Below are 24,085 nucleotides of genomic sequence, written 5' to 3' on the forward strand. Positions count from 1 at the left end.
CAAAGATTTGGACAATTCAGTTCTTTCTCAACACAATTTAATTTTTATTCCACTGCAAAAGCTATAAACATTTTGATTCTTAAAACATATAAGATTAGTAATTTATAGCTTTAATAGCTAAGAAAACTTGAGCCACCCTGACAGAATCGAAAGCTTTACCATAATATGATGTAAACCCATCAACAAGTACGTGATTCCCTTTAAAGAGTGATTAAAATACATCCGGACAAATGACTTAATCTTTGAACATTGTACATGTGAAAGCTTTCCCCCATGAGAGAACCAATGAACCACCCACCCACCTACCATTTGCATAGTCTGTTTTCAAGTGCAAAGAGTGCCTGCTTCACTGAAAATGGCCAAAATTGGGATTTTTAAAAAAACTGGAAAAATGAGGGTGGAGGAGTCGGAAAATCAAAACCTTCCTGTGTAATCTGAAGTGTAACAATTTTTCCTATGTTGGCGTTCATGCAGAGTCTAGGCTCTTTTTTATTAGCTATGGAAACAATCACACTGAGTCTTATGATGCCATAATGGATTACATTGTGTATTAATTTAAACATTAATTTAGAAATTTTAAAAGTCATTCAGAGTATTCTATATAGACTTATGCCTAGTAATTTAATAAATATTCATATCCGTAATGTGTTTAGAAATGGACTAACTTCATGGGGCTCACTATAGTAACATTGTACCGAAGCAGTTTCTTTAAGATGTTGAAAGAAGGATATGAATATAACCACTTCTTAGGATGTCAAATAAATCACAATAAGCTACACATTACTGACAAGCTTACATTTTCAGGCCCTCATTTTAGGGAGCCTATTAATTATTCATATGGCACTGATTAATTTATTTCCTTTTGTCAAGCCTGAAAATCTACCACATTTTGAGCATTACATTAGAAAGTCACAACACAGTGGCTGTTTAAAATTATAATTAATATTGAACTTTCAGCTCCCAGATTTAAACTACACTGATATATTGAACAACAAAAAAGATACATAAAGTCTATGGATTTGTGCATCTATTTGCATACCTGTTTTCCCTATATTTAGTTTCCACCTGTAATCTGGCTGATTTTCCTCTCCCAGTCATATTCTATTAATTTTCCTCATAGTTAATATAGAGGAGTAATACAATGGTATCTTTAAATTTTTTTAAAGATCATTTATTAAACTGATGTAGCAATTTACCCCAATGTGACCTCTAGTTGGTTGGCTTGGGTGTTATTCCACATATATGAAAATGTGATGGAGATCCCTTGTCAAGAGCTATATAATTTTAATGAAGAGACAAAAATATCCCTCACCCAAAGCACTGACCTAAATTAGACATTAATTTTCCAGATACTCATATAGTCTCCTTAATTATAGTACTTCAAATCATTATGATACCGTATTGCCTAGAAGTGGAGAGAATCCCATTTGTTGCCCAAATAAGAACTTTGCAGAAATCTTTTCATCCTCCCCAAATATATCCAACTCTGTACAGAATACATGAGCAAGTGAAGTTACTTTGACTAAGCATTTCGTTTTTACATTGCACACGAAAATAGAAACAGAGATACAGATCCAGGAGAGACCGCTCCTTTTCTCTCAAGGACCAGATAAGGCTAATAATTGTGTAAGACAGAGCCTAGTCCTTCCACTGAAGATGCCCAGTAAACTTTTGGGTCCATTTCAAAGTCTTTTGCATTTTTCCCAAAACACATTTCCTCAGAATATATTGACTTCTCTGGAGTGGGCAAGAGGGTCATGAAAGGAAATTTCTATTTCCCCATAACTATCCTTCAGTTAATAAGAACTGCTAGTGTCCAGGCCATATTTAAAAGGAAATTGGAATCAAGGGCCTGTAAGGAAGAGCACTGATAATCTTATTAACTCAAGTATTCATTTATTAAACAAATACTACATTTTTGGTTATGCACAAGACTTTATGGAAAAGGGACCAAGAGATAATGAAATCTTTCAAAACCATATGCTCTGCCTGCAGGAATACACTTATTACCTGCTGTGATGTCACTGGGTAATCTTCCTGGCTGGTAGAGATTCAGCTTAAGTTTTCCATCATTAAGAAAGAGGAGGAGACCCCCTGAAACTAGCTGAAGTTCACTGAATAGCAGAAGTCCTGCCTTATTCCAGGTTCGAAATTGAAAAGAGGCAGAAAGCTCGTCCTCCCCGGAAAAGCCTGGCAGGGCTAAGTAACTCCTGGGGCTGAGGAAAGTCACAGGAACGGACTGGGATTGTGAACAAGAAAATGACACATTTCCCTGAGAAGAAAGAAAGAAAAAAAAAAAAGCTTTAAGAATGACTCACATCATTTTAGTAATAGAAATGGAAGTATTCAAAAAGGCCATTTATTGATCAAATTATCCTTGGTTTACAACAACAACAAATTGCTATCAACATGAAAATTCAAATCCTTGCCATGTATCTTAAAGGTTCTTAAAATCCGGTGATAGTATGGTCAGGCAAATCTTTCCCTGGGTTCTTGGTGAAATCTGTTTTTCCCTAGCTCTGAACTTCTATAAGGGCATCTGACTCAATGCCATTGAAGTCAATAAAAATTTATTTAAGCCAATTCTTTGATTTTTATCTTTTCTTGGTTTTCCATTCCCTGGGTTCTGGGTGAAATTCTTTTCTCCTTCATCCTTTGCTGCCTTTGGTTCTCATCCACCTCATCACATACCCAATATTAAGGAGCTACTGCTTTTCCTTCCATATTTTTCTCCTTTCCCATTGGTCTCTTATTTTCATATATAAAATATATATACATATATAGTTTCGGTTTTATGTTCAGTTATATGTACATAAGCACATACTTAGATATATATTGATGATATACCTACACATTAAGCATTATTTATTTTACAAAAATAGGAGCTATGTTTTATCACTAAAAAATATCTTATGGAAATTCTTTTCAGTTATGTGGTATAAGCCTAATTCCTTCTTTTTGTTGATTGCGTAAAACTCTATTATGTGAATGTTCCAACAGCAATTGAGTTGTTTTCCTCTTACTGTACATGTGCTTTGTTTCCAAGTTTTGCCTCTTGCAGCAATGCTGGAGTAAAAAACTCCACATGTTCCTATTTTCAGTTCTACAGAAGAGGGTTCTAAATAGAACTATATATACCTATATGTTTTAATAAATATTTCCAGCTTCTTTTCCAAAAAGAAGTTCAAATACTCTACATTTCTACTGGTAATAAACAAGGATATCCTTGTCCCCACATCCTTGGCAGGAATAGGTATCACAGATCTTTTAAGTTTGCACAAGTTCAATGACAAAATGCCAATGTGATAGATCATTTTTATTTATCTTGCATTACCTGACCAACAGTAAATCAGAGCATTTTTCACAAGTTTGTGGCTCTTTGGACTAGCTTTCCTAGAATGGTCTGTTTATATTCTTAGCACATTTTTCCTTTTATGTTTTACACTGGACACTACAATGTGTAATGTACTACTTACATTTCTTTATTTTTAAAAAATATTTTAAGTAATCTTTACACCCAATGTGGGGCTTGAACTCACAACCCTAAGATTAAGAGTCTCTACACTCTACTGAATGAGCCAGCCAAGCACCCCAACATTCCTTTATTTTTAAAATGTTTTTGGCTTTTTCTTTTCATTTTGCCCGTATGATCAGATTTACATGTATTATTTCTCATCTAATGGTTTTAAAACAGATCTCCAAGTTACCTTAGAATTGCATAAATTTTCATTAAAATGCTATACACACACATATACAAATTATTCTGCTAGTAGAGTAAAATAGATATTTAAGGATTTAAAAAAAACTTTAAGGTCTGAATTTTTTAGAAATAATTAAGCATGCCCCTTAACATAACATTTCAGAAACGAAGATAAACATATTTATTTTTTTCTGAAAGTAATCTTTAACATGTTTTCCAAATACAGATTTGAAAAGTCAGTGAAATAGACTTAATATAGAAGGATACACATCAGAATTAAACCATTTGGTCTTGGTTAAACAAAAATATTTGGTTATATTATGGTTTTGTTAAAAGTGAATTAGCTTTCACTATGGACAAATATCTTGTCCCAGGGAATGAAATAACAAATATGGGAGAGTAAACCACACTGACCCATGATGTTAAAGGCAATTAGAACCTAACAAACCTTGTGAAACTGGAAACATTTTACCAGCTGCAGTTTGGTCTGATGCTTCATTTGGGCAGCTGCCTGCTACCCTGCAAACAGCAAATCCTCTTGCCAGGGAAAAGTGGGTGTTAGTTGCATGAGCAGTTTCTGGAAACTCCTTTTGCCAATGAAGCACACACATCTATCTACAGTAGTTTTATTTTCCTTTTAAATCATCTTCCCTCTTATAAAAAAAATAACTAAAAATCTTTCTGATGGTATACTCCTTTAAATACTAACAATTCACACAGAGAATAAGGAATAAAATCTTTCATAAATAATAAATATTCCCTATGATGTGCTTTGGAATTGGCTGACAAAGCATGAGCTTACATTTATATATCCTGAATTCTGAACAACCAAAGAAATGTATTGAAGTGGATCTATGTGTCTGCTTTTCTATCACGAAGCTGGTTAAGCTTGAAACCATGTTTCCCAGAATCCTCTTCCATGTCTGGTTCTGGTGAAAAGTTAGCCGAAAATGGAGCTTCTGTGATATTTGAGTCAAAAGTGAAATGCCAGCCATTTCCTTCCAAAGGATTTTTTGTCTATGACAAACAAAGCACAGTAAAGGATGATCACAGAGGAGCTGGTTTGTTCCAGTTCGTCCTGGCTTTCCTTCACTCCGCTTCCCTCTTCTTCCTGACAGCTGGTCTCCACATTCCAGTTCCTCTGACAATTGTTAAGATCCAAGTCCTAAAATAGATCCCTTGTTCATAAAACTCATAGTGATGCTGCTTCCCTGGAGGAACCCTGACCAGTACAGTTATATTTAAAATTTGCTGCATTTCCACCAGATTAGAATATAATGCAGCCTGACCAACATTGCTATTGGGACAGATTGGCAGATGCAGTATTGTAACCATCTATTCGTTTTTTTATTTGTTGTGAATGACCATGGCAAAACACACTTTTTCAAATGCCTCTCTAATATACATGGATGTTATCTGATTCCAGGAACTTGGTATGCTTATTTAAGAAGTTTGTCAGGGAACATCTTATTAAGGAAGTTACACAGCAAAAGAAATTAGTACCCTGGAGTAATAACACCACAAAATTAAGTTATCAACTGTAAAAATAAATGCTTTACTGCGTATAAAAATAAAATAATCATACCCTGTATATTACAATTCCTTTAGATACAATTAATTGCCTCCATGCATATTCTCTGAGCAGAGAAAAATTTTTAAAAGAGTAATCTCTAAAACATCATATCAAGTGGGAATCCAAAGTAGAGCAATTTCATTGTATGGAAAAACAACATAGTTTCACTTATACATTTACATAAAGATTCTCTTACCATAGCAATGATCTCTGGTTTTTGTCGCTTGGCCAAATCAATGATATCTACTCCATTATAATAGAGATTTTCTAGACACCCATGAAAATTCTTATGGGGGAATGACACTGATTTTCCAGGTGCTGGAATCCCTCCAAAGCTGATCTTAGAAAGAAAAATGGCATCAATAATATTGTTTAGTGATTTTCTGATAATCTGCTTAAATAATTATGATTAGCAGCTATAGTTTTAATCATCACAGATAAATCAACTTTTCATCACCCTACACTGTCATGTTGCTAATTTCATATGGATATTTTTTAAAAATTAAAATGCAGACTTGAAAACAAATTTACATGCATTCAGTTTTCATTTACACTAGACGTTGATTATTCTTACAAGTAACTAATTACATCTGGATTTGGTGTTTATTGGTTGATGAATAAAAATGCATCTTTATATCCGGTAAATCTCTGTTTAATAACATAGCTGGTGATAATGGCATTTTGTTTTATATATATTTCTGGGCACACATTGGTTATTTGTGCATATGAATCAATTGATAATGAATTAATCAATTCATTACTATGACCTCTCCATATATCTACACTGCTCAAGGGTGGGTGCCCCTATAGCAAACACACACACACACAAAAAAAATGCATTTACTCTATATTTACTTGGGGCAATACAATCTCTTGGAGATTTCCTACATGTGATCATCTATGACTATACATTTCAGGTAAAAAAGAAAATCCCTCAGTATAAAAGTATATTAACATAGGTAGAAAGATGAAGTGTCAGTAGTATATGCCCAAATCTGCCATTGTTAGTTAGGTCACCTTGGGAAACACTTCACTGAGACTCAGATTTACTCTGAAAGAAGGGAAGGATGCTCCCTACAGTATATTTTCTCTTGCATGGCTACCCCACACATATATCATACAAATCTGTATTAATTGAAACATAACTATCACACCTCATGATCAAGGTCCAGGTAACCGAACTCCCCCTGGGCATGGAAACGATGCCTGTGCTCATCCACTGTAAAGTTAACTTGTTTGCCCACGTGCTGGATGAGCACGGAGTGCCAGTGCTGATCGTCCAGCAGGCTGCCCAGGGTGAGATTGATGAGCGTGTGAGTGGAGGGCAGTTTGGCTTCACCTTAGAAGAGAAAAAAAATAACAGCACCATTATTCCCAGTCTTAAAAAAAAAAAAGTTTCCCCTTGTGGACCAGCATCTCTCATAATAATTGCAATCTCCTTCCTAGCATTCCATCCAAAACACTAGTATGGCTCTACCTGAAGTTTGAATATAATATCCTCTCAACCTTGTTGTAATTTCTTCCACTGTTAATTCTTTTTATTAGTATTTCCCATCATACATTCATTTGCAATGTAAATTTTATCTTTGCTACAACCTCATTATTTTTACTACCTCAATATTTTTCAATGACCCATTCCTTTCTTCATGATGTTTGAAAATAGCTATGTAGTTCTCCTGGCACTGTGTAAAAAATATCAAATGAGGGTCTTGTACAATTTGCAAAATATGAACCATTTTGTACATGAAAGTGCAATACTTGGTGTACATATATGCCCTCGAATATGGAAATAAGGCACCTTAATTGTTACAAGAGAAGCTATAAAAGTATAAAGTTACTGAAATGATAACCAAATGGCCAGACTTTCAAGCACTTCACCAAATAATTTTACCTGAATTGATAAGTAGAAAGAGTCTTCCTCTTCTTAATTCCAATGTGATGTGATCTCCATTTTGCCCTTCCCGGTGGAGAAGAATTCCATCACTCTGCATAGTTTTAAATTTCAAAGAAATAACATCCTTTACTGGGTTCAGGGAGTTTTGATCAAATCTGTAGAGAAGGGAACTTTTTCCATCAAGATCAACCACCTCTGATCCTAGAAACAAAGACATTAAAAATCATCCTAAAGGATAAATACACTTTTATTAAAGAATTTTAAATGTGTATGTGTGTATATATATTTATATGTGGAATATTTATACACACATAGATAATATATAAGGCATTGTGGATACACACAGACACATACAGTCAGTTCCAAGCCAGTCATAAGGGAAAACAAAAGTTCCAATGTCTAATTCCCTCTTGATGTCTGGGATTGATTCCATTTCAGTCTTTACTAACCTATTTACAAAATAATGATCTACATCTTAAAATGTATTCCTAATTTTCTCATATTATCGAAAGCTATTTCTTTTCATTCAATAAAAAAAGAAAATCAGGAAAAACGTTATGATCAATATCCATAAAACCACTTTGCATATTTCACAATCAGTATTTTTAATGATGTTCCTGAAGTGTTGAAGTTACATGATTTTTAGCTCCTGAAAGAATGGTTTTGGTGTCTCAAAATTCTCTCATATATGCTGTAAATAAGACATTTGCATACAAATATACATACACACATATATCAGACTCGTCAAATGCCACCTCAAGTATACATTACATTGACCTTTGTGTTTTGGTTTATTCAATTATTTTTGTGGCTAAGTAATAATATTTAAGAGCAATACTACATTCTGTCTTTAGAGGACATTGTTGGAAAGACACTCACTTAATGATATTATAAGGGCTGTTCAGCTGCATTTGTATCAAAACTATGACATTGACATGTTTTTTAAGCTTTCTGACAGTGTCTTATCTACTCATTGTCAAGATCACTTTTATTCAGTTCATCTGAAAAAAGATGTCATGTTATACCAGTAACATAACAGCACATCTGTCAAAATCAGTTGCACCCTGAACAACAGACACAAAATAGAACTGATAATACTCAGAAAGCCTAGCAGTGTTTTCTACATTTCGCACGTCAATGTTTTTTTTTAAGGCAATTACCCTTGAGTTACATTTATGTAATAAATGAAGAGGTTAGGGGAACCCAATGAAGCTATTTTTCAACTGGTTAGCAGACTCTTTCAAGTCAATGAAATGACATTAAAGTTTACTCATCTTGTTTCATTTGACAAAATTATTACAGCTACTTGTATGCCCAAATATACATTTCATTCAGAATATCCATCATTTTTAAATGTGAACCATTTAATCTCACCACCCCCTGAAAATTTTTTCAACTATTTTACGCAGCTATCTTTTGAAAATTCAGAGGTTTGATTTTTCCACATCTTGTTAATGTGCTTATAAAGAATTCATTCACCAAATGCACATGAATAAACATTGCACTTCTGTAGAAAGAATAATGTTAACTGAACAATTATTCCTTGTTATATAGCTGGATGAATGTTCATGGTAAAAACATAACTCTGTGTCAAATACAAATAATGTGTTCTATGATTATTAGATTACAATAAATTAAGAAAAATTTCAATAAGACAGACTTTAAATGCTGACACATTTGGAGCCATGCAGTTATCTCTGAGTTAATGTATTGCTTAAAGGCAACCATCATAATAATGATTTTATTTTAGATAAAGTCTATTTTTGGAATTAGCTACCAGGAGAATTTTTTTTCCAGTAAAGGTTCAACCTGTGTTACTTTAGCCTGCTATTTCTTTTCTTCTCTTCTTCACTCTTATTTTCATAATTGTCATATTCACCCTTCATGGCACCTAAAGCTTTTGTGCCTAGAATATTTCCATCAGCAAAAGAAAAAGAATAGTGAACAAGGTATCAGACAATTGATACCTGAAGCAATGGTGTACTGAACCATCTCCTAAACTGAAGCCACTGGTCACTTTCTTTCACTCTTACTTATTATCTTCTTACTCTACAGATATTACCTAAGTAACGTGAGGCATTCACTCAACAAGTATCTATTTGGCACATCGTTTGTTAGGCCCTGGGATAGATGCTGAGATAAAGAGAGTAATCACTCCCAGCATGGCCCTTGCCCTCACGGAGCTGATATTCCATGAAAATGGACACTGCTTAGCAAACAAACAACCATGACAGACTGATGGAGATTAACAAAAGACTGGGTTTCTTTAGTCACGGTAGTTGGAGAAATTCAGTTCTCTGATATAGAAACCTCCCCCAATAACCTTCCTATTCCCCACCTGTCTTCAAATCCTATACATGTCCCCATAAACTTTTAGAATTACTCTTAGGACATGTAAATTCCTCAAAACCTAGATATTCTCCCAACACTTTCTCTTCTTCACTGTCATAAAAGGAAGCTCTGAGGATTGCTGAGAAATATGGTGACAGTAATTCAACTCTCAGAGGAGGACGAAGAATGATCAGGGCTTGCCTTGAAAATGGGTCAAAAGCAAGAAAATAGTTTAAGTGGGAAATCAATAAACCTCTTGCCACACCAACACAGACTTCGCATGTGTGTGAACAGTTCCTTCAGGGAAAAAAAGCTAAATATAATTCAGAATCTGAGTACAATGTCAGCATAGGAAAACTACAACTTATATACATGCAATATTTGCACAAGAATTTTCATGAAAGAAAAAATTCAGGATGATTCCCAACAGTATTACTTTAGATAAAAGACTCACTTATAATGAGTCTAATATAAGTCACTGTTATAAAAAGCTACCTACACAACATAAAAAGCATATATATTCATATTCCCCAAATGAATGAGAACATACACTGTTTGTCCTTCTCCGATTGACTTATTTCACTCAGCATAATACCCTCCAGTTCCATCCACGTTGAAGCAAATAGTGGGTATTTGTCGTTTCTAATTGCTGAGTAATATTCCATTGTATACATAAACCACATCTTCTTTATCCATTCATCTTTCGATGGACACCGAGGCTCCTTCCACAGTTTGGCTATTGTGGCCATTGCTGATAGAAACATCGGGGTGCAGGTGTCCCGACGTTTCATTGCATCTGAATCTTTGGGGTAATAAAGGAAGGGAAAAGAAATGTTGGGAAATATCAGGAAGGGAGACAGAACATAAAGACTCCTAACTCGGGGAAACGAACTAGGGGTGGTGGAAGGGGAGGAGGGCGGGTGTTGGAGGGGAATGGGTGACGGGCACTGAGGTGGACACTTGACGGGATGAGCACTGGGTGTTTTTCTGTATGTTGGTAAATTAAACACCAATAAAAGTTAATTAAAAAAAAAAAAAAAACCAAAAAAAAAAAAAAAAAAAAAAAAAAAAAAAAAAGCATATATAAAAAGCATACAATTTTAAACAATAGTCACAAAACACTGTGTTGTGGCACATACAGTTAATGATATGAAAATATGGAACTATATGAAAAAAATCTTGAGATAGAAAGAGGAAGACAGAGAGAGAATGAATTTTAATTCATTATCAGAATCTAGCTCTCTAAGGATGCTGGTGGGAGAGATAGGTTTGTAGTTTCTCTTGAAAATGATCTTATCTACTGTTAAGAAAAATTGGAATAACTAGATATAATCCAAAGGCATAACTTCACATCCTTTCAATGTCATATTGGACTATTTCCTCACAGGCCCATTTAAAGATTATTTAATTCCAGGTGAATTAATAAATGTCTGATTTTACTACTTATTACAGATTAGGACCAGACTTTGTTAAGATACATGTTAATTTGTAGATTTTTTCCCCAGTAGAAATACAAATGGCTCTAGGGTTATGGTTTTATTGCCCTGTTGGACATTAACCATTTATGTACCCAACCTAGTGATGGTAACCCAACATTCTTTCTTGGATTCCTATCTATACCCAGTCTCTTGAATCTTCTTTCAACTAGCTTTACCATCGTTCTGATTCCTTCTTTAATTACTCAAATACACCTTTCATGTGTGTTTATTCTGTATTTGAATGAAAGTCATGGTTTTCTGTTTTTGAAAATTTTACTTTCAACATTATTAACTCGACAAGTACAATTTGGGCTTCCCATCATTGACTGGTGAAGCAACATTTCAAGTCTCAGCCATCACCAGTAACATTCAAGGCAAATTTATTTTCACTATTCCATAAAGAACACTACCAATGCAAATACATTCTCACAAAAGAAAAATGATGATTCAGATGATTCATAACAACTCTGAAACTAACTTATGAAAGATTTGATAAGTATAGGCCATTAATGAAAGCAATGTAACTCAACATTTATTTGTTTAGAAACACTAAAATAAGCATCCAAAGTAATAGTCAATTAATAGAATCACACTTATGCTCATCTTGTTGTCAAACACTTTCAGAAAAAGAATCCTTTGTACATGGTTGAAATCCATAAATAGGAAAAGAGAGGTATTAGAAAATTGACTATAAGGAAAACTAGAAATCAGAAGTTAATAAAATCTTAACAGTAAAAGACCTATAGTCCAAAGATGTAGGAGGAGACATGTTACTTGACAATTAATTTTCTAATGGTAAATCTGCTCATTACTAGGCTAATAACTGAGGTTATATTTTTAATGATTGGTTTACTATCAATATTAATAGTGTGGCCCTGTCATACCCTGTTCACTATAGGGAGGACATAAACTCTAATTTTCTAGTAACAAGTTGCAAATTGTTCTGACACATTTATCCCCCTCAGGCTAGTCCCCTTCTGAGCCATTTGTAATAGATTTTTATTATAATGTAGCTTAGTAGTTAAAACAAGTAGTCTGTGTGGGTTTGCATCTTCACTATAGCTTGGGCAAGTGTATGAGTTTCCTATTATTGATGCAACAAATGACCACAAACTTGGTCATGTGAAACAATACAAATTTCTTATCTTCTAGTTTTGGAATTCAAAAGTCCTAAAATCAAGGTGTTGGCAAGAGCTGCTTTCCTTCTGAAGTCTCTGGAAGATAATCCCTTTCTTCCTCTTTCCTATGTTCTAGAGACCATCCACATTCCTTGGTTCATGACTCCTTCCTTCACGTATAGGACTTGTATCATAGTATCTTCAAATCCCTCACCTTGTTTTCGCTCTTCTTCTCTGACTGATCTTCTCATCTCCCTCTTATAAAGACCCTTGTGATTACCCTGGGCCCACCTGGACAATCCAAGCTACTCTCCCTATCTCAAGATCCTTAATTTAATCATACCTGTAAGCGCCTATGTCATGTAATGTAGTTACAGATAACAGGGCATTACTTACTCCCTTAATGACACAAGGTACTTAACCCCTGTGCCCGCTTCCTATCTGTAACATGGGAATAATAATAGTATATTCTTCATAGGATTGTTGTATGAATGTGTATCTGTATAATTTTTGGAAGAATTACTGGCACATAATTAAAACTCAATAAACATTAACTACTACTAATGCTAATGCTGTTATTTATTGTTAGAACACTGGGCAGGGAAAGAGGCACAGTAAAAATAATTCAATAAATACATTTGGTGTATTTAGTTTAAAAGATAAACTCTTTAAAAAATAGTGAATTTCCGAAGAGCAAGAGAAATGCTCAATTATCAATGTCACTGCCAGGTTATGCAGCAAGAATGATTTGAGGCCATCTGTGGGTTCTGTGGCTTTCTCTATCTGTCAGCTAATGCCTGAGCTGACTCACCATGGCAATTGTTGGTGACCTGAATCCTCCTCAGTGAATACCTCCATCTCAAATCTTCTCATTTATAACAGGCACCAAGGAAAGAACAGACTCACGAAGACTATAGGCCCTACTCTCATATCAATTCTTGCAACCCCAGGAAAGAGGTATAGACTGCTTTATTTGCATGATTCAGAAATACAATCTCCCGTGGAATGAAAGTTTTCCAATAGAAAATATTCAAATTTCTTTCAGGGAGTTGTGTCAGAAGTGGCATTGCTGCAATGTGTATTCTGCACTCCTTTCTGCAAGCACGTATTTATGGATAGCTCCCTGTGAACAGTGGAAGATACAGCAATGCATAAATACAAAGCATATTTTTTCCCAAGGAGCTTCCATTCTAATGGGAAAGACGCACATCCCCAAGATGTGATTTTTTTCATGCCAGTGGTTGGAGCTTTGCTTTCTGCATTGGGGCTGGGTCCAAATGATTTCTAACATCTGCAGAAGGACGTGATCCACTCAGCCTCAGAGAAGGATGTCAACTAAATTGCAGATTTACCTCTGTGAGCAGCAAATTGTTCTTCTATATGTACATATTTTACATGCAAACACACTTCTCATTGTAATATCGTCCACTTGACTCAGTAGCCTTCTCTCATCCTACTTCTGCTCCAGATGTTTGAGACTTTGCAAAATGTGAGGTTGCTATCTGAAAAAGCAATGTCCTCCCTGCTCCCTAAGTGGATTACTAAGAAAAACCTCTACGACAGCATCCTTTCTTAACTGAGCTCCATGGCCCATCCATGTTAGAATCAACTGAGAAGAATCTCTTGGGGTTTCCATAAACTGAGAACCACACCCCACCCAGGAAAACAGATTCCTGAGTGAACCTGAACAGATGACAGCATGAGGATTATCTGATGAGAAGAACAAGAAGGTTAAAGAGACCTTTTCTCTGAAAGTGAATAAGCTCATTGCATATTGAATTGTACCACGGAAAACAAATGTATTTATCTACCCTGTAAGTGATAGCTGCAGAAAACTATGGAGGTGGTAGTGGGTTGTCCTGAAAGATGTTTTGGGGAGAAATTGGTTCTGTGAATTAAACTGTGAATCATCGCATCACTGATGAGGTCCGTTGGCTAAGAAACGTAAAAGAGAAAACCTGGATAGGAAATGCATGAGTTGCAAAACAAATCTTTTAGTACAGAAAACTGACCTTATTAAAGGTCATCAAAGAGTTCCTGAAAAAGACATGAGCGCCTTCTATTAATTCTGTGGGAAGCACCCCAAAATATAAATAGAAAAAAAAATTGCTCAAAATGGAGAAAGAACAATGGACCAAACTCTTCTGGGCTAAACAAACAGACAAGCCCCAGTATTGGGCACACTGCTTCTTTATTTGAAAATTAGTACCTACAAATTTCTAAACAAACAGAGGTCCAATTTTGACTTCTAAGAAATATAAATCAGACTGAGTCGCCGTTAAACTATTATACGGTGAAATATGAAAGCAACAGCATGATGTATTGGCACTTGAGATCTGCATTACTGAAATGGGTTTTAAGAGATGGCAAGGAGAGACCAAGCACTTGAGAAATCAACAGGAAATAGGTTGTACTATTTTTGCATAGTAGTGTCAAGAAACACAGAATGATTTAAGGGACTTTTAAGTATAAAACAACCAGAATTAATACAATAAAAAGGAAGATGGTACAGGATCAAGTGCTGCATATAACCACAGGGAAAAGGTGACTTTACTATCATGGTTTTAAATAGACTGAATTAAGATCAGTGATAACACTCCAGGAGGTTATATGAACAAACAAGATCGGTGCCACTTAAATATCTGTCTAAACTAACCTTTTTGATAGATTTGAAAGGGATAACACCTACTGCATCAAGGACACTGGAGTGTGTCACAGGAGGGCATAAGCTGTATTTCTGTTTCTAATATTTGTTTGTAACTTTCGTAATGCCACAGAAGTCACTTAAATGCTGAGTCTCAATTTCCTTATTTGGAATACGTGGATAAAAAGTCCAATTTCTTATTCCACACAAGAAGCTGTGGGTTTCAAATGCAATCATCAAAAAGCCTCATTTATTACATATTTCATATGCTGTTATTATCTTTTTAATAATAACTAACATTCGAAATCTCATTAGTCATCTCACGGTTCTTTAATCAACCGCTACTGTATGTGTAATACATCTGTGGCTTTTATACATTTATTCATTTTTCAGTTTTTATCCTGGCTAACTGGATGTTTTTCTTAGTTCATCCATTCAGCAAATAGTTACTGAACATTTACTATGCCAAGTCGTAGAGTGGGAGCTGGTGTTGCAACAGTGAACATATTCTGTCTTCATGGATCCCCCAATCTATATTATAATATAATTATATTATAATATATAATATATTATATATTAAATAATATATTATATATTACTAAATAATATATATTAAATAATTTTAATATATTTAATATATATTAAATAATTTTAATATATATTTAATATATATTAAATATTTTAATATAAATATTAAATTATATATTATATATAATATATAATTATTATATATTATATATATATATAAAATTGGAGGTAGCACCCTCAAGAGGCAGTTATCAGAGCAGTTGTGAGGATCCTGGCAGAGTTATTAGGATATCTGTCAGTAAATTGTGCTTTCTCAATAAAAAAAAAAATCCAAATATTTAACAAGTCCCTCTAGATTGGCAGGACTATATTTTTTTCCAAAGGTGTTCCTCCAGGCACTAGATAGATGCTGAAGTCTTTAGCACCTGACCTCTCCCATCCTGCTTTCATCTGGGCTCCTTGGTATCTCATCTTGGGCACGTATGATTCCCAAATCAGCCAAGGACTAAAGGAGAGTGTCTGTGCAGGAGTTGAGGCCTTCCCTCTCTGACCCCTTTCTTTTCAGGATTCTACCCTCAATTTTTAGCCACTCTGGCAACCTTGAACTTTGAACTCGGCTTCCTCAGCCCAGTAAAATCTGGCTGCTTTCTGCTTGAGTATTATGATGCCTGAAAATTGGGATGTGTTTTTCAGAAAAAGTCAGTTAAATGTGGATCTCCCAGAGCCTCCTTTCCTTCTTTCAAGAATCAAATCTTGTCAAGTTTCATCCTGTTTTGAATTGAAGGAGGTTTTCTTATGTATATTTTTTCCTCCAGGGATTACAACTACAGCAAGCTAGCCCAATAAAAATGATTCTGCTAGGACTGGTACTGAAAAGCAAATCATCTTTTCATTAACTTTTATAATCACTGACTTGGTCTATTAATTTATCTAGGATTGCAAGGTGGGAATATGCTAATTCTATTATTCCCTCTTTATTTATTACCTGGAGTACACCTTGAAAGAGAAATTCTCTGACTTCTATTTGGTTACTTTGAAGTACAGATCACATGGGAAAGGTATGATAAATTCTTTATGTTTCCCTTCATTTATCAATTTTCAAAATAATGAGTTGGTTCCTTCATATCTCTCATAGGTAACCAATTAGATTTTCATTTTTTAGTACTGTCATGAACCTTTTCACTTAAACATATTTAATATGTGGCAAAACTCTTGTTACTATCCTTCCTGATGCTATAAGATTTCCATTTTTGGTCAGTGAGAGCCTGCTCACTTGAGAGCCTGCTGAGTTCTTGTGACATAATCCCAGCGGGTTTTATAGTTTCCTTTTTTTCTGATATTTAAGAGCTAACCTTATTTTAATTTTACTATAACCTCACTTATCAGATTAAAATCTTAAGACTACAAATTTTACAAAGAATTAGAATTTATCCTCCTTGATTTTTAGGCCAACCAGAAATCTACCTACTTTTTAAACATTTGACAAAAAAATAGGATTCCTCAGCTACGGTATTAGCTGATAAATAATTTGAGTGCAGGGACTGTATTTAATTCACTTCGGTCAGGTATTTAGCAGTTAACATGTGGGAGTTGCTTAATAAATATGCCTTGAATTCAATTATAACTATTATTTAGAGTAAATCCAAAAAGTTTACTGCTTTTCATTTCTCCCCCTAACTGGACATGTGGTATAAGAAACCAGTCCTGAAGAGACACAAGACAATGATTCAGTTCTCAGTGTTAGAACTTACACTTCTCAGGCTGCTTTCCTGCATTTCCTATTAATATGTTTTCCAAACTGAAGTCTACTGATAGAAGTCTCTCCAGCTTTCAATATTTTTTACATTATAAAATGCATATTTTTATTTTTTTAAGTTGACATGAGTTTTGTAATTTTTGACTTACTTCCATTTGTTAAACAGAATCCACTGTTTTTTCTTAAACAGTCTGGATTTAAGCAAATAAACACAACAGTTTCTATATTCTACATAGTTTCTATACTTCTATATATCTCTTCTCTTCTAGTCTTCTCATTTGAAAGATGTCTGATCTTTCATGGGCTGCACATGCCTCTGGTTTGGCAGGAAAAGCCCTCCTGAGGCTCACCAACCTTGCCTCCCTTCGTTCATTCACCTACTCAGAAGACTCAGAACAAAGAAGGAACATCTGACTACAACACGGTATAATGCATGCAGAAAAGCTCTTCCAGGAGCAGATGAAAGTGTCCTCTTACCCAAAAGTGGGGTGTCAGGGAAGTTCTCAGAGACAGTGATTTCTCTGCTGAGAAAAGGTGACTAGTGAAAGACTTATCTCAGTGGAGAAATGAAGGCCGCACGTGTGGTGATTGCCCTGGGCACTGTGCAAAGATCCCAATTCTAGAAACATCATGAAATCATGGCATGTTGAAGAAATGAAAATGGTTCTATATGGCTAGATAGCTGGATGCTCTTACTGAGCTGAGGATGAGGAAAGGAGGATTGGGGGTCACAAAATGAGGACATTTACATAACAACTACATGAAAGGAGCTTCAGATTTACACTAAGGGTAGTTGTTGCAACAATTCATCCACAATTAAATAATAACATCTCCTGTGGCTTCACTGCCACTTCCGAAGGACATTTCAGACACAGTCACTTCTACTCAGTCTTGTACCCTTTCTCTCTGCCTCTGTTTACCATTGTTTACTTTCTTCTGGGACATTTCATAGAGTGGTATTTCTTTACTGTCAAACATTTTCTCTTCTTTTTCTTTCTTCCACAAGTTATTTCCTTACCTACATCTCTTGTCTAGTTCTATAAACATGTTTCATGGCTGCTATGGCCAAGACATCTGAAATTTATACTTTCTCTTTGAACCCATAAAATTTAGCTTCTACTACTCTCATTACTCAGGAAACAACTTCCAAGTTTCCCAACATAAAAGTAGAACATGCTCTTTGATATGGATTTTCCATTCACTTGATGTTCCTTCGTAACAAGTTACTGGCCTAACTCACCCGGACAGAGGGTAATAAAATTATGTGTGGCTCTCACAATAGCCACTGTCCCTGCAATATTCATAGGAGCAGCTTTTGCACCTATAACTTCGGTGAACACACACATAAGACACAAGGGGGGCCCAGCATAAAAATGCATGACCCCTGAAAAACAATGTAAAGAACCCACTTTGATTATGATAGAAATGCATCTCTCCTTTTCAGAGACAGGAGTAGTTGTCCAAACACAGCACTTTATACTTCTATTCTTAAGAGTAATGCAGTAAGTAGAAACTTATGATTTAATAACAATGATATTCATATAGGTTTCAATTATATACCTTCGACTGAGAGGGTTTAGAGTTCCAACCTTTTGTATTCCCTAGGCATGCATTCAACGAGTCAGCAATGGAATTAATTATCTCCCGTGTGCCCTTTTGGAGCTCATTCATTCTCTCTCCACTGGCCCTCCCAGCAAATGGCACCACTTTCCAGATGCTTGTTCCAATCTTATAACTCAAGGACTCTCCCACGTAATCACTAAGTTCCCTTCATTCAACATCCTCAGTATATTTGAGTCTGATTTGAGTCAAGAGAACCCTCTCTCCTGATTGCTGGTCCTCTGGTACGAGGTTCCACTGTCACTTGCACACGTGAGATCAGAGACCTCCCAATTGAGCTGCCACCTCCAATGTGTGTGCCCTTTCAGCCTAAATGACCATTCTCAAATACAAACCATCCTCCAAGCAATTCTTGTCTCTCGATGAGGGTATGCCCCTTCTTCTGTTTGGACTAACCTCCAAGGCTCCCATGTGAAAATATCTGCATTTTAGTTTCAGACCTCTTGCTGTGAACATTTATACTAATCTCAATTTATCAATCACTTTATTCCTCTTATCCTACACTCATGCTACAGTGTTTTTACATTGAGTCTGTAGAATTCTTATGACATTGCCTCTTCTGACCTGTAGGGTCAAACATTCCATGTTAGTTGCCATAAATGGTTCCGTTTTTACATGAACTCATGCACACAACCCACAACCCAGATCTCCCTTTCTCTCACTGAAGTTAACAAGCAAGCTGAGAGCCAGCTCTGTAGGGTCATCATAGATCCCCCTGCTGAACGTTATACATAGTAGTCTTGCGGGTTACCTTGGCAACAGGTACATTGCTTTCTTGGCTTTTACTGTACATCAGTACTATCAATTTTGTTTTGAGTTTTGTAACTTTGTGGCATTTTAGATAATGTTGCATTTGTGCCTTGTTGTGTAGAGTGAAAGGACTGTATTGAATAAACCTAGAATTAAGATGCAAAAAAATTATATATAATAATAATTCCCATTAAGAAATAGCCATTATTTTAGAATTTATCCCTACACCCAATACCTAGTAGAGTTCTCTTTCAGCAAGTGTCAATAAATACTTAAAAGGTGAATGCATGTATGATTCATATAGTTGTGTCAAGAGCACAGGCTTTGGAAAGTAATGGATGTGAATTTAAATCTTAGATCTAACACATGCAATCTGTGTGATTCTGGACAAAGTTCTTAATTTCTCTAAGGTTCACTCTATCCCACATCAAGAGACATGAGGCATCCTGGTATATACCACTCTTAAGTGAGTGGCTCAGGCAAAGCCCGAGAGTCACATTAAGTTGGTGTAAGTGCCATGGACACACAGGCCAGTGGGGTGCATGCAGTCCTCCAGGCCTCACAAGAGGCTCACGTAACTGCCAGCATGGAGAGGTAGTCTGTGACTGTGATCCAGGAGGGAAACCCTGACCACTTCTAACACCACCTCTCCTTTTTATAGAGAGTTTAGGAGAATGGCCTTATATATCTGAAGAAAATCCAGGCTGATCTTTGATCTGGGCCGTTCAGGGGAATTGTAGGCAAAATCCTGCAGCTTTGTTCTTGTGCTGATAGCACCTGCAGCTCTTCCTTCTGAGGACAAGGGAGCTAGTGGTGCCACCTATTTCTGTTCCAGGCAACCCAGAGCAAGCCACAGGGCTCGTTCAACAGACAGTTCTGTCCCTCTCCTCTTACTCCTGAATAAAATGGTAATATTCAAGCTATTCATACTTCACTGTATTGTTAGGACTCAATCAGAAAATGCCTAGAAAGGAAACAACTGATACATATTGAGTCCTGTCGTACCCTTTAACAGTATGTGTTTATGTTTGAATTTAAAGTCTTATTGGCCCTCGGTAAAGCTACTTCAACGGTGGATCAGTGAGCAGTGGTGGCTGGTTAAATGCGTGGACAGTGAACTCACTGCAAGAGAAAGCAGCTGAAGCCACAGGAAAAAGACTGTTTCCTAGAGTTGCAGATCAATGAAAGCAGAGGGAGATTTGAGTCATCATGAAGCGCGTGGCAGAGAGAACACAGAGGAACCTATTCCTCAGCAGATCATGGCATCATGAGTGGTGCCTTAGTTTTGGAAGAACAGTGTCAATAGTCTTGTTCAACTAATGTTGAATTTACATCCTAGATTGGATGTGTATTAAGTATGTATGACTGGGGAAATTGCTAAATATTTCTAAGACTCTATTAGATGGGTTGATTTTTAGGATTAAGTTAGAAAGTCTATAAAAACTATATCTGACAGAGTAAAGTGCTCAAAAACTGTTAGCTATTTTTGTACTGTGATAAATATTTTGCAAGGTAGATGCTCTAAGTAGAGAATGGAACTATAAATATGAGCCACTTGAAATATGTTTTGCTAATTATCCACTGTGTAGCACAGGCTTTGCTAAACTCTATGATCCAAAGACAAATGAGACCAACTGCCTTGGTTCTGCGTTCCAGAACTGCAATTCGGGGTGGGATTTTTTTTTTAAGGATGATTTTATTCAAATGGATCATTGCAAAGGAGGAGCTAATACATAATAGGAGCAGCTCAGCTGAACTGTTGAGGCCAAGAGAAGAAGTGGGAAGACAGTGAGAAGTAAGCTGCCCAATCCATCTCTGTGATTTAACAGCTGGAGGGAGCCTGAGTCTGTACTTGGGTTCAGTATGCAGACCGGGCTCTGAACCCAGCTCAGTCACTTCCCATCAGTGTGGCTTGAGCAAGCCATCCTCCCTGAGCTTTTAGCCTCCTCATTTTCAAAGTGAGAGAATAAAACAGTTATCTAATAATATTTACCTGGACTTTTAAAAAAATTATAAACTAACTGTGAATATAATGCTAGACACATAGTAAGTACTCAAGAAAACGTTGCTATTTCTAATACTATTGGGGCAGCTGGGTGGCTCAGTGATTGAGCCTGCCTTTGGCTCAGGTCATGTTCCCGGGGTCCTGGGATTGAGTCTGACATTGGGCTTCATGCAGGGAGCCTGCTTCTCCCTCTGCTTATGTTTCTGAATCTCTTTCTCTCTGTGTCTCATGAATAAATTTTAAAAATCTCTAAAAAAATACTATTAATATTAGTGTAATTGCTATTATTAGTAGTACTATTGATATCATACTATGGTCACTATTCTGTAGGCCCTGGTGAGAACAGAAGGCTGATCAGTTACCTTTGATGTTGGAGGAGTGTGCCGAGAACATCACCAATCTTTGCAAGGAGACCTGCAGTCTGTACAACATGGTCTGTCTGACACAGTTTAGATAACATCAACAAATTACCTGCCCTCTCTGTGACATGCCTTCCCTTCATGCAAATAAAGTGAACCAGAACCTAACTTGATTTACATCAAAAAGTGATGAAATAGGTGTGGAAAAGAAGCTTTAGTGGCTAAAAAAATTAAACGTTTACTAGAAGAACAGTTGCAGGCTCTTTTCTGGATTCTTCTGTGTGCTAGGTGTGAGACACTAGGCAAATTACTGAATCTCTCCAAACCTCAGACTGTTTATCTGATAATTGTAGATCATATTAACTAACTCATTGTTCTAGAATAAAAGAGCATCTAACAGGATAATGTGGCTTGAGGTAGGCTATCAATAACTCTTAGGCCCCTGCCCCACAAAAAGATATAATAAAATGCTTCATTAAGAGGAGATGAAGTGAAATCTGTGGTTTCTACCATTTTTTATGTGAAAGTATTTCAAACACATTTTATATTTTGGCAGAGGTCTTTATCTTTCCTATGAATTTATGCTGAAGGCACCGCACGTTTATAAGTGAGTTACGTGGCATATTATTTTTAGGCTAGAGAGACATTCTTTGGTGTCCTAACATTTGACTGGTTAATGGAACACTATATCTTTTATTAAACTCAGAGTGCCTAAGTGAAACATCATCAACTATAGCCCATGGGGGGAAAAAACTCTAATATTTGAAATCAGGGTCTAGTTAATAATATTAAATTTGGATAAATAGATTCACATATGCCTATAAACAGGTATCTGTATCTATCTATCTCCGTATGGATCAATCTATCTATAATATGCTTCCATTTCTGACTTAAAATATAAAGCTAAACGTTAAAGTCAATATTGCCATGTATGGGCAGAAAAAAACTTTCTACGAAAATCATCCCTGTTTTTATATCTCTTTACATAGCTATAAAGTCAACTTCAGCATGCAGGTTGGCTTTCAAAACATCCCCTTTGATACCTATGTCAGTGTGTTAGATAAATACTTACTGTATGCACATCCGAACACCTCAATCCGCATTCCAATTCTGCCCCTGGGGTTCCACTCTAAAGGGATGAAGCGCAGAAATCGGGCTTTGATGGAAGGCTGAAGTCTGTAGTACACAACACTGTCTGCATTTGCATTTCCTGAAAAGCCCTGAAAGAAAAGGGAGAAGGAAATCAATGCACCTGCAGAATATCCGTTTCACTCTGTGACCTAGAAACATCCATGGGCAATGACTGACTTCCTTTCTTTACTGTAAAAATGGCTACTTTCTTCAAGAAAATCATATTTTCATATACCCAGTTACACAGTAATGTCCTTCCATCTGTAGGAGATACAGTTGCCCAGGCTTTTCTTTATATTGAGAGTAGTTGAAATTCCACCTTCCCACTAAACCAGCTTTCAACAATGATACCCTCAATAAACTTTGTTTCTATAAAGTTCAAATTAAACTTAAAAGGTATTAACATTGTAAACGACACCAAAAAAATTGAGAAAATCCTCTTCCAGGATTCAAGAAGCAGGATCTGATTCAGCAAAGAAGCTGCCCCCATCACTGATGAATGATAAAAGTTAGGACATGTTTCTCTAGTTTCATTTTCTCCTCTTATTAACATAAACAAAAGTACCTCCCAACGCTCTTCAGAGCACTCTGATAATAGGCTGTTCCAACTTCACAGCACTGCCAGGTACGTTAGGAACTGCTTCACATCAACGTTATTTAATAAAACAATAATAAAACAAAAGCACCCGTATTAAAAAAAATTGTTAAGGGAAATTGGAAGCAATAATAATTTGGAAAGACCTGTAATTGGACTTACAGACTCTAGAATTTGAAAGCTAGAAAGACCTTGAGAATGATGCTAAGCTAGCACAAAGTGCAGAGGAGGAAATTAAAGGTCAGAAGGGTAGAAAACTGGGGCACCTGAGTGGTTCAGTAGGTTAAGCAGCTGCCTTTCGGCTCAAGTCCTGGGATTGAGACCTAGGGTAGTCTCTCTGCTCTGCAGGGAGTCTGCTTCTCCCTCTCAAATAAGTAACTAAAATCTTAAAAAAAAAAAAAAATGAGAGAGAGAAAGAAAAAAGAAAGCTCTTGGTAGGTGTGCTGAGCATGACTGGACTAGCGTATAAGGTCAACCTCATGTAGGCTGCACAAGGCAAAGGCAAACACACTTGTAATATCCCTACACAGGGAGTCTACTCATTTACCTGTTTTTCTTTCTAGTTCACAAATATCTCTTTACCAGCATTTACCAAACATATTT

General features: G+C 36.0%; 1 protein-coding gene across 1 annotated transcript in view; it reads right to left on the minus strand.

Moving 5' to 3' along the window:
* The window catches only part of CNTNAP4 (contactin associated protein family member 4), a 245,529-nt gene that overhangs the window by 94,657 nt on the left and 126,787 nt on the right, over positions 1–24,085 (minus strand). Inside the window, exons 4-8 of the mRNA XM_041769954.1 lie at positions 22,829–22,976; positions 7,165–7,368; positions 6,428–6,612; positions 5,470–5,613; positions 2,011–2,272 (exon numbers count right to left, since the gene is read on the minus strand). Of these exons, the coding sequence (XP_041625888.1) occupies positions 2,011–2,272; positions 5,470–5,613; positions 6,428–6,612; positions 7,165–7,368; positions 22,829–22,976 (943 nt within the window). The remainder of the gene's footprint in view (positions 1–2,010; positions 2,273–5,469; positions 5,614–6,427; positions 6,613–7,164; positions 7,369–22,828; positions 22,977–24,085) is intronic.

This window comes from Vulpes lagopus, chromosome 10 (genome assembly GCF_018345385.1).
Source record: "Vulpes lagopus strain Blue_001 chromosome 10, ASM1834538v1, whole genome shotgun sequence".
NCBI lineage: Eukaryota > Metazoa > Chordata > Mammalia > Carnivora > Canidae > Vulpes > Vulpes lagopus.